The 12,480-nt window shown below is 28.6% G+C and overlaps 1 protein-coding gene across 5 annotated transcripts in view; it reads right to left on the minus strand.

Annotated features, from left to right (window-relative positions):
• The window catches only part of LOC107449843 (NAD(+) hydrolase sarm1), an 86,358-nt gene that overhangs the window by 27,478 nt on the left and 46,400 nt on the right, over positions 1–12,480 (minus strand). For 2 of the 5 annotated variants that reach the window (XM_071177485.1, XM_043042333.2), the window contains exon 1: positions 2,929–3,076. The exons of the other annotated variants lie outside the window; for them this stretch is intronic. In XM_071177485.1, coding sequence (XP_071033586.1) covers positions 2,929–2,952 — 24 coding nt within the window. In that variant the 5' untranslated portion in view covers positions 2,953–3,076. Of the gene's footprint in view, positions 1–2,928; positions 3,077–12,480 lie in introns of those variants that run through there. 5 annotated transcript variants of the gene reach the window in all.

Raw genomic sequence — 12,480 nt, forward strand, 5'->3', positions numbered from 1 at the left:
GAATCCTTTTTTAAACTTAGTAAAAAGATTAGTGTGCTAAGCTTGCTTCTTTAAAGATTGAATAAAAGCAGGAAAAAGTTCCTCCTTTTCAGCTTTTACTGCAAACTTTATTTTTGCCTTCTTTTCATTCTAGTTTCGTCCAAGCTCTCAAATGTAACACTTTGTTTGCGTTGCAAACTTAATGATCAGGCCAATCTACACTTTTAAAGTGTTAAGGAAAGTATATAAAATCCTATGCAAATAAACCTTGTTTTGTTGATGGTCATAAAATCTAAAATAAACCCTGAGAAGGTCAATTTATCTTCGGTTTGAGAGCGCTTTCTTTCCTTGATTTGCAAAGGAGGATTCATCCTATATTTTAGAAGAATTTTCAACCCTTTTTTTGCAAAGGCAGATTCAATCTCAAATGAAAGGGCTGTTTATGCAAGTTTAATGCAAACCTTATAGCACGTAAACTGTCATAGTTATATTTAATAATGTTTCAAGCTCGCAGGATTTATTTGCCAATCATTTATAAACATTTTGGGGCTTTGTAATATAGGTTGTTGACAACGTTAAAACCAACCTTACACTGCTGCCTGGGTTAGAATGTGTGCTTCACTACAACTAGTTTTATCTATAGATTTTTGGCTATATATCGATGAGACTAAAATTGTACAAGATAAAATTATACCAGGATAAAACGAAAATTCTCACGAAAGTGTGTTATATTTAAATGCAAGAAATTATAAGCTTTACATGCTAATCACAACTTGAGAAAAAATTCCTTTTTGTGTGACTGCTATTGTTTCTTCAAAGTACCACAGATTACATGACTGTTCGACCATCTGATACATAGAAATTAAGATTTCAAATTCCATATGATCAATAAAATTCCAGCTTGTTCACCATTTAAGTAAACCATTAAGACGCTCTAAAATTATTCGGCCTACGAAGAATATGACTATGGAAGGGGTGACATAAATTTTTCATGTTTATGAAGTAAATTTTGCCACAGCAAGTTTGTTGTTTTTGGAGCATCAATTGCATGTGAAAGTTTCTTGTTCTGTTTTAATGTTGCATTAATATGCATTAAAAAAAAAATTAGAAGATACTTCTTTCGGACAAAATAAAAACCAAATAATGAAAAAAATAATGGTAATAATTACGATAAATTTGCGATAGTAAGCATTTTCCCCGAGAACATCATTTTGTGTTAAATATTTTTCGTAATTCGGAATGATTGATTGTTGCTTTTTATAGTTTATCACAAAAGAGGTTAAAATACTATATATAGTTCAAACAATATATTTTAAAAATATATTCAATTAAATCCTATACCATATTGATTAACAAAATCTATAAAAGATAAATAATAAATAAAATAAACATTATTAAAAACCATTTATTACTGGAATTTTTTATCGAATAAAATATTTTATTAATATTCATTTAAAAGAGAATAACTTTTAAAATAGAATAAACTTTATTATCTCATATTAAAAACCAAACATATTTTTTTACTATTCAAAATGAAACAGTGAGAGGAGAAACTTTTAAACTTAATTGCTTCAAATAAAAATGAATCTTTTTTAAATTATTCATGATAAAATTAACGCATTTTTAAAATTAAACTGAGAAACTTATAGGCATTATTTTCTCAAGGGAAATTTAAAGGAAGTGAAACTTTTAAATATTTTTGACTTTAATAAAAATGAAACATTTTCAATAATTCGAAATGAAATTAAGTGAAACTTTCGAGCATAATTTTCTCTAATAAAAATCGAACACACTTTTTTCCTTGAATTATTCATTAAAATTAAAAGGAAGAAACACTTATACTCATTTCAAAGAATTTCGCTGAATTACAAGTTCTATAAATTATTTTTTCATGCAACTTTTCCTTTAACAATAAACACCTCTTACTGAAAAAAAAGTGAATTTTAGATTTTATTTCGACACATTTTGTAACAGTTCTAACATATAAGATGATGATAAACAATTTAAAAAATACTGATACCCAGCTCAGTATTTTATAATCACAGCAACTCATATTTGAATTAGTACGAGACCTTAACGTCATATTTAATTAATAATTTATCCTTAAATTTCTTAAATGAAACAAATAATGTTATTTTTTTGGCTTACTTTTCACCGGTACTTTATCCCGTAAAATCCGTTTTCACCAGAACATGTTACGGAACAAAAAAAAAAATCTGATATACCGTATTTTTTAAGTAATAATTACCGTAAAATCACTGAATCACTCCAATTAAGTAAATATTACAGTAAAAACTGCGGTGTAATATTTTACGTTAAAACTGGATACTTTGTACCGTAATTTTACAGTGTGGAGAGACGCAAATGGTAGAACTTTCGAAATGTTCTTAAAGTTTTGGGGTTTAAAACTTCTTCAGAATTTAAATGGTAATATCACATAGCTTATCTCTATGAGCAATGGTAGTCTTGTAATTTCTTAGTTCTCCGAACAAAAGTATTAACGATGTCTTAGTTAATCTCTGATGGTTTAATGCTGATAGTAGTTTTATCATTCATTAAATCTGAACATTTAAGGATGTATTCACTTTAACCCTCTCTGACTAACGAAAATAAAACTTTATATACTGTATTAATCGACTTCTGGGTAAAGTAATAAAATTAAGATGAGAATTCTTAAATTGGGAATTCTATTCCACTCCCTATTTGAAGATCATATATTTAAAATGTTTTCTTGATTAATCTATCGGAATAATGATCGCAAATTATAGTTATTTAAGCATTGAAACGCGAAGAGATTAAGGAAAATTTTCGAGTTTTTCGAAGGTTTCAAAACATTGTTTTCAGTTACTTCAAATAATGAAATAAAAATTTGCTGAACACTAGTTTCTGAATATTCCTCGCGTTCAGGGGAGTTTTGAAACAGTATCATCAAAAAATAAAATAACTAACCTTTTTCGAATGTTTGTGTCCCATTGCCTCCACGTGCTACCTTCGAGCAATAATCGGTTATCTTCGTTCGTTCGGCTGTTTCGCTTCGTCTGATTAAAAAATACACCGAAGTTTGTGCCTAGTTTCTGGGGGCGCCAGGAAACCGGGAAAATTAATCCTTACAAAAATAGGCATGTCACACGATGGTAGCAACCACAAAAACGTAAACAAAAAGCAAAAGAAATGGTATAGCACCCTGCTGCATAAAACAGAAGGAGAAAAAAAACGCCGAGGGAATAAAATAAAAAAAACGATCACAATTCCAGGTGATGACTTGAAAGCAGTTGGCAGCCAAAGTCATAATTCGAAGAAAGTCTTTTTTTTTTCTTAGACTTGAATAAATGCAAGAAAAGCTTCTGCCAATGTTTTAACTTCCTAAATCTTTTGCTTACGTGGCTGGTTCTGGTGCTGATGGTGAACAATGAAGTAACTGTTTTTCTACAAGGGCAGATTGCAGATTAAGGAGAGAGCAAGATGGAGGTAACGAGGTAATTTTGATTAGGAGAGCGTAATTTGAATAAGACATCGTCTCTAAAAATGAAAATTCGAAAAAGAAAAAGTTTTTATTCGCTTGCAGTCCCGATCTTTTGATAGGGGTAATTGCTCATTTAATAAAGAAGACAGCTTGTCTGACGGTTGCATTAATGTTATTCTATTTAAAAATCGTCAAACCAAGGTATTAAAAACTCTTACTGTACACTCTCATTTAGAAAACTGGATACTACACCGAACAATCATATCAGCAGTGTGCTTTAAACTATAATATGGTGTAAATTTTCTGGAATCATTAGAAGATGTTGAATTAAATCGTGTTGCGGTTGGAGTTGTACCATAGTATTCAATAATAAGTGTAAAAAATGCGAAAATATGGTTCAGCTTATCATAAAATTAACGTTGCGATGAATTTGAGAGATTCAACATGCTTAAAAATTTCTAACATTGTCTTTAGTGTTTTTATAAAAAATATTTCTAAATAGCTACCTTTGTTTTATAACCACGCTTAACTTTTTTATATTTTATAAAAAAAAGTCACCTATTCTAGTAAATATTTCGGAACAAGAAATTAGTTTTTAATTCGTTAAATTTTTAATAGCGATATTGAGGAAGCAAAGAAAAGGCTAGTTTTTATATCATAAATGATAAGCACTTAGTTCATTTTTTTCAATGAAGCACGAGAATCAGCTATGATGTTAACTCGTTTGGATGAATTTTTTTAATTTTTAAAAATTCATTAAAATTTTTTCATGCGCTGAATTCTATTAAACACAAATGAATCTCTTAACTCAGATGAGTAACATAATCAATATTATCGACCGATGATAGTGACAGACTGATTTAGATATGAAAATAATGTATCAAGAATCAAAAATAGGTGATGGATTGTAAACAACTTAACCGTTTAAAAAGATCGAATATATTATATCACAGTTTATGGGTTTACTTAATGAAGTTGTTCATTCAGATTTTTTGAATAGTCAAACTTAGTTTTTTTTAAATTATTATTCCTGTGAAATTAGAATTTCACGATAAGTTTGTTATCAGTAGTTAGCAATTCAATTATAACATAAATATTACTTTAATAAGAATAGAAGTTGTAGTTAATATGCAAGATTGATTTATCTCTATTTAACTTAAACGTGAAATACATTTTTTATACTCTAATAAAATTTCTTTTGTTAAACCCATTAACAACACGAGCAAATAAAATCTGAATTCATCTGAAGCTCACAATTAAAATAAGTACTTATTGCACCATTGTAAATAGTACATATAACAAATTCAAAAAGATGCAATGGCTGCTGGTCCGTCTTTGAAATATTAAATACATATAAGTTTAAAAAAATTAAATAAATGTCTTTTTTAAGAAATAGTTTTAAAATTTAATACAAGCACACAAAGATTTTTTTAATGAGAAATGAGAATTATAAGAATTAAAAGAATATTTGCTCTCGAAAACATACGTTTGCTAGAGATTAAGAGTTAATTTATTTCATTTTACGTATTCCATATTAATTCTACAGCAAAAAAAATCAAAAATTCCTTTTGCATTGAAACAAATCTTTGGCAATGGCATTTTTAATGAGTTAATTGATTAGCTTGTGTGTCTTTTAATTTCCTAGTTTTTCATGAGGGTGATGGTGGCTAGTATTAACCTCTCAACAATCGTTTTTTTTTTCCTTGTAAAATTTTGTATTTGACTTTTGTATTAAACTCATTTTAAATAACAACTCTTCTTTTGTCTCAAAGTTAAATTTTTAACGAACATAACAAGTTTACTTACACACAAAATATCTTGCGACTATACACAAGAACATAGGGACGAATTTAACTCACTTAAGAGTACGGTATCCATTTTTTCAGTTTTAGCACTTTTTTGTAATATACTTTCCAAGATAATTTAAAATGAGGATAAACATTAAAATGACTGCAACTTTAAATGAGAAGTTTAATTCATCTTCACCTACTTTTTAATCATAGAATCTATCATTTCTGAAAAACAATAAGTAACAATAGATAAAGATAGGTTCTTTTTAAAAGCCTTCAAATCTGATCATGTTACACAAATAAAAAACTGATGAAACAATGAAAATTGATGTTAGGCGGAAATATAAGTGTGTTCATTGTTCTCTTTTTATTTTTGCTATTACTTATTTAAGTGACAAAAAACGTGAACGAGTAAAATGGATTTATTAAACAAGAATGAATACTAAAGCTGTCATCATTACTCATTATCCATCATCAAGTTATAGAGTAGATACTAACACCATAGATATTAATACAACAACCATACATCTGTGATTTTTTGACCTTCACCGCTTAAAATTTGCTTAGTTTTTGCTATTATTTTTATTAACAATAAAAAATATTAGAAAGGACTTTTACATTGATACTCAAGTGCAACTGTCTTCAATTGTCGAACCGCGGTGCACGGAAGGTCGAAAACTGGATCATCATTAAAAAATTTTTAAGAATCTAAATTACTCAAATTATTGAAAAAATATCGTACTGTAAATAACAATGAAAAAATATTAAAATAAAAAATTACTATGAAATATGAGTTTACTCTTCTTTTTTTTTGAGTGGGGGGGGGGATATATTTTCCACATTTCAAAAGAGTATCTGGAATCCAAATAATCGCCTGCAAAAAGGGGTCAAAAGGGCACTTGAAAATCCTTCTCAACCTCTGGAATTCCCATAAATAAAATAAAAAATATTGTTTACTGTTACTGTTATTGATTTTTATTTTAAATAGTTATAAATAAAGCTTGTTATGTGTCGAATTGAATCTACTCCGATTTAAAAAATGGGCAATAAAGTTGATTTTTTTCTTTAATGTTGTAATTAACTAATACTTTTTTTTATAATTGTAAAAGATTTGACAAAACAGGTTAACATAAAAAATTCTAGAACACTAGCATTAAATGTTTCTTCTCTTGTGTTTATTTAATTTGATAATATATTTAAATAGAAAATGCTTGTTTTGTTTTAAAATTTAAATGTTGAGAAAAATAACTATTTTTTTGTTGTCAAAATTTGCTGATGCAGTAGGCAAAATTGTTAATTAAAATTTCTTATGTCTAGTAATCCAATGCATATGCATATATATATATAACTTTAAAAAAAAAAAAGATTTTTGATATAGTATTATAATGAATAATTTTCCTTGTTGTTCCCCCGTCCGTTTTAAAATACCATCGGAATTCCACTTAAAATTATTTGTCGATCCCTGCAATATGAATTTCAAAACTTATTGGATCACTGTCCCCATTGCAAAGAAAAGTTTTTTTTTCGATATTGTTCACTTTTAAGCAAACTTATATATTGTTAAAAATTCTTACAACCAATGCATTCATAGAGGCATATTTTTTACGGCAATTTCTATAAAAGTAGTTCATACAAAAAAACACTGAGTATTTGCATAGAATTAAATTCAACATTTTTACGATGCAATTTAAATTAAGTTTTAATATTTTACATAACAGACTAAAATGGCTCTGTGATAAATGTAATAAGATTTATTTGTGTTTTTCAATATAACTCGGACATAAAAATTTAAAAACTATTTCAATTCGTTTATAATTTATTTACTGTCTTAAATCGTTACTCGACACCTTTAAATAACCTTAAAGTCCTCTTCTACTCTGAAGGAATTCATGCCCTTTGTGCAGTGGTTCCCAAATTGTTTCGGCTATGGAACCCTAAAGGATCAAACTTCTTCTGACTGAACCTGACTTTGTAAGTAACTAAAGTATATAAAAACAATCGCGAGCGTATTATCCAATAAAAAACGACCTTGTTTTAAAAATATTTTATAAGAGGAATGAAATTTTTTCATAGATTTGTCCATTAGTTGTCTTAAATTAAGTTTTCTTTCCGACAGTTGAATTCACACTCCTGGAGCAGTATCTAATTTAATCTTAAAATAGTTTTTGGCTGAAAATGAAATAAATAAATCGAATTATGCTTTTGTTGAAATGACATCTAAAAGACAGCTAAAAACAGTTTACAGTTGAAATGACAGTTAAAAACGTTGGAAATGGTTACCGGGGAAACATATTCTTTTATTAACGAATTTAGTTATTTTATTTTGATTCGAAAAGCATGATGGGAAATACTAATGCAGTTTTTCATAGATGCAGGCCCTTTTCATACGAGTAATTTATTCGAGATATTGTTATTAGAAAAATAATAATTGAAAAAAAAAACAATTTCTTTTTCATTGGCAATTTAATTTCGTAAAGGGCACCGAGCTATTATATAAATAAAAGATTATTAGATCCAATGACAAATCGCATCAGATCCAATGACAAATACAGATTTCAAAAATCCTTATTATGAGGTAAAAACAAAGTCTTTATTTTCGGAACCCCATTTACCTTTTCAAGGAACCCAAGGGTTCCACAGAACACCATTTGGGAACCGCTGCTCTAGTGTTATGCTTACATATTAGGAATCCATTCTCCCATATTCCTTTTCAGACATGGAACCCCAAATAATTATACCATCACTTTATGTGATCATAGAAACATTTCTCTTCATATTAAACCTAAACTAACTAGACTTCTAATTTGTATAAATAAATATAATCAATTGAAAAGGCAAATAAAAAAAAAATGATTAGAATATTAGACTAAGAAAAATAAAGTATAAAATTTCCAGCTTACGAGGTTTTAGTCATCTTTGATTTCCGGTTTTTATTTTTTCTACAGGTACACAAAAAAAAGGTCGTACTTTTCGCGTCAGTCCTAACTCCAACTGACTGTAGTTATACGTCAGTGATAAGGTAGAGCCGGCGGAAAAAAGAAAGTTTATTAACTGTCATGGGACAGACTCGCGTGCTCTTTGGAACAATTCCAACTATTCGACTGCATTGGCAAGCAATTAAACATAATGATATGCCGCAGCAACAAAGCATGATGTAACGCGTTTCCAAGTTTAAATAATTGAAAGAATAGAACGGGTTGAAGGTTTTGCTCTTTTGTTGATAGAGCTTTTAAATACGCTTTTACAGGTATATTGCGCATGAATAATAACTATCTTTTTGTACCAGGTTGTTTTTTTACTTGTTTTAATGCTGGAGGTATATATTTGATAATAGAAATATTTAAAATAAAATATTATTTTAGCAAAAAAAATTAAATTCACAGAAATTGTAAACTCTACGAAATCATTTACTAATCAAAATTAAATTTTAAGGCTTCGTATTAATTTTACTTATTAAGAAGCTTACAAATGTACCCATAAGGACTGTGGTGTCTCAGGGGATAGAGCGCTTGCCTCTCAATAAGGTAACCCGGGTTCGAACCCCAGAGATGGCATAAAATATCCTCAATGGTAGACGGATTGTGGGTTAGAGTTCCCTTGCCGGCAGGCTAACTGCGGAAAGTTTTCATCTCTATGTAGCGCAAATGCGGGTTAGTTCCAACAAAAAATCTTCCACGGAGACGAATTTCTCTCAATACTTGATCCAGGAGTTCCATTGTCTTCTGGATTTGGTTCAAAATTACAAAACGACCGAGTTGAACATTGGTAGTCGTAAACCCGAAAAAATTGGGTTGGCAGTTCACCGATGGTTATGAAATAAAATAAAATGTACCCATAAAATGTTTCTTGAAAAACTAATAAATGTATTTTCTCCAAAAAGACTTTAAACCAAACTTAACTATTTAAAAAAAATATGGCTGCACATAATAAGCGATAAGCAAAACAGAATTCAGGAGTATCCTTTCAGGCACTGTCCACGTCGTTTGAAAGGGGTCAAAATTAGGTTGCATTCTTACCATGGCTGTTAAAAGGGTTAAGCAGACCAGCGTCCTCAAGTAACTAAAAAACTGGTTCTAAAACTTCTATACGATATTGGAAAACTGCTTTATCTTTACAAATTAATATTTTTAGAACACAGATTCAATAACAATATATATTTTTTTTACAAGTTAAAGACGTAAGTTTTCGATTTTTTTTTAGAAATTCTGCCCGGTTTTTAGTTTTTTTGAGGACCCTAGTCAACTTAACATAGGTGCTTGGTCATGGCTGGGTGATGTGGTGCTAAATTTGGAAGTCTTAACTTAATGAATTAGTCTAACTTACAATTAATTATTAATATAATTTAATTAAGAACAATTCCAAATATTCGACTGCATTGGGAAGCAATAAAACATGAAGTGAAGTTTACAAATTTAAACTGAGAGAATTGGAGGGTTTAAGGTTTCATTCTATTGATAGGGCTTTTAAATATGCTATACAGTATAATGCTATACTAAATGCAATATTAAATATGCTATACAGTATTTTAAGTTTGCTATATATTACAAAAGCATAATTTCTATTATTTTTATCGGAATTTTTTATTGAATTACGTACTGAAAAAGGGATTCATTTTATATAAGCGAGATACTTAAATGATACACATTAAAGATACTTTTTTTACTTTAAAAATAAATTCAATTCTCGTAAGTTTTACTGAATAGTAAAAAGCAAAATCATTTAATGATTAAATTAAAATTAAAGTTAGATATTATACCATCGTATTAATTACGAATATTCAGCCGGTATTCGGCCCTTTTGCTGAATATTTGGTTGGCTGAATGTTCGGCCAAATATTCGGCAAAGTATTTTTTGACGGAGTTTTTTATGGGAGGAATTTAAATAGATTTAAGAGTAATCTAAAGTCATATTTTTTACAATACATTTTTAGAACTTGCAAATTTATGTTCTGAAACACAAATGGAAAAGCTAAATTTGAAGAATTGAAACTAGATTACTTTGTACTGAACCTCGAGTTTTGTACGGCTTATACGAGTTTTTTTTAAAACTTAAATTCAGGCAAGTCAATTTAATCCTTTTTTCAGCACTTTTTGTTTTAATGATTAAGAATGTTTTTTTTTTCGTTTGAGCTGTTTTTCTGTTTTTTGTTGCAGAGCAGCATTTCAACGGAGCGTTTCTTAAAGACTTCGTTCTTTCATCACTTTTTTTAATGCTAGGTGAGACAGGTAAAATTGTATTTTTCAACGTTGAAGTTATATTTTAAAATCTACGAACATTTTTTCTTTTTATTAATTTTCTTTTATCAGTGTTTTTATAATGACACAGCATTTTTTAAAGAGCGTTTCTAATGAACGTTATTCTTTTACCGATACTTTTTTTCTAAAAATACGGCATGTGATTTTTATTGTTCAATTTTTCGTTTAAACTATTTTTATTTTGGTTTTTATCTAGATTTTCCTTTTTAAAAAAACTTTTTTTCCCTATAGACGTTTTTATTAGGGCTCGGCAATTAAGAGGGTTTGAAGTAGACTTCATTTTTTGTCTTCGTTTTTTCTTCACAATACGGTAATTGGAAAACTGAAATGATCAGCTTTAAAATTTTCTTTCAGAAAATAAGACAGATTTTTGCTTTTTTCTGTTTCGTTTCGTATAAAATCTTTTTTATAGAGGTTTTCATGATAACACTAAATTTTTAAAAGCATTTCTGATTGACTATACATCTTTTAACATTATTTTATGGATACGTTTTCCCGGAAAAATTATTTTAGCATTAAAGTTTCGTTTTTAGAATTAGGAGGATTTTTTTTTCTATTTCTCTTTTTTTTCCCAACATTGCAACTGTAGTTTTTTTTTATAACTTCTTAATCAGTTCTTTTATTTATCTTAAATATTTCTAATGGATAACTATTATAGTCTTTTTCCCCTTAACCCTCATACCAATAATATTGCTAAGTTTTGATTACTTTTCAATAGTGACTAAACTTATTTATAGATAAAACATATATATTAATGATTTTTTTTAAAAAAAATGTTGCTATTCAGCCGATTAGTTTGGTCGAATATTCGGTATTCGGCCAAATCTCTGATATTAATTCCAGTAACAGCTGAATCGATTACTGATTTACTTTCAGAATGATTCATGAGCAACTACAACAATAAATTACTAACAATAATAATTAATAATAATAATAATTTCTAACAATCAAAATACTTTCAAATGATTGCCCATTCTAAATAAATTGAAGTTTAAAACCATTCTTAATTTGCTGCACAGTAGTAACATAGCTAAGACAATGCAGAGTTCCAATGCAAAATAAGTTTTTTTTTTATTGCAAAATTTCGTCAATTTTGAAATTACAGAGACAAAAATGCTTGGAAACATTTTGCTCTCGTTCATGTTTGTGGTCCTCTTTCCCTACAATAAATATAACTGCGTTGAATTGCAAATTAATTTTATCGTTTACTATCACTAGTGGACAATTTGATCTTTTTCTTTCTCGTACTTGAAACTAAAATTTCCCTGCTGTCTACTGATTTTAATACAAAAAATCCGCTTACTTTTCAAATAGAAGTTTAGTTACTAGAATCACTCTTTTCATATTGATCAGGATCTTCGATTTGAATCACAGATTCAATACCCAAGCAAAACACTGACGTTTATTGTGCACTATACATAAAAAATCGGATTCTTCCTGGTGTTACAGTTCAGTTACAGTTAAATCTTTTATGTGTATCGGTGATAAACGTAATAAGTTGAGCCTTAATGAGCCTCGTTTCCATGTGTTAAATTAGAATGCTTGAACTTGTCCAGCTTCTTTTTTTTTTTATTAACATGAAGTTGTTCATCGAACGAATTTTAAATTTAATTCTACATCCTACCTCCTCCTTCAATATTTACTTCATTCTGATGAAGCAAGTTGCTAATAAAATAACAAAAGAACCACCAGAATCTTCATAAGATTAATAAAAATCATAGATTTCATAATTTTTAAATAAACTTTGTGTAAGTGATGGAGAAAAAAAATCGAAAAATAAATTATTTTACCACCTTTTCCATCACCCTTCTAATGTGCCATATGAAGTAGCATTAACTTAGATCAGAAAATATTGAAATCACATTTAAATGTGAAAACGTTAAAAACCATAGCGGTCAACCCTAATAAAAAATGTTTGGTCACGCCTATGACCCTATTTCCCCTGATGATAATTAAAAGTTTTATTCTAAACAAGTGAACTGGCAAAAACTAC

This window comes from Parasteatoda tepidariorum, chromosome 2, assembly GCF_043381705.1.
Source record: "Parasteatoda tepidariorum isolate YZ-2023 chromosome 2, CAS_Ptep_4.0, whole genome shotgun sequence".
In the NCBI taxonomy this organism is placed as follows: domain Eukaryota; kingdom Metazoa; phylum Arthropoda; class Arachnida; order Araneae; family Theridiidae; genus Parasteatoda; species Parasteatoda tepidariorum.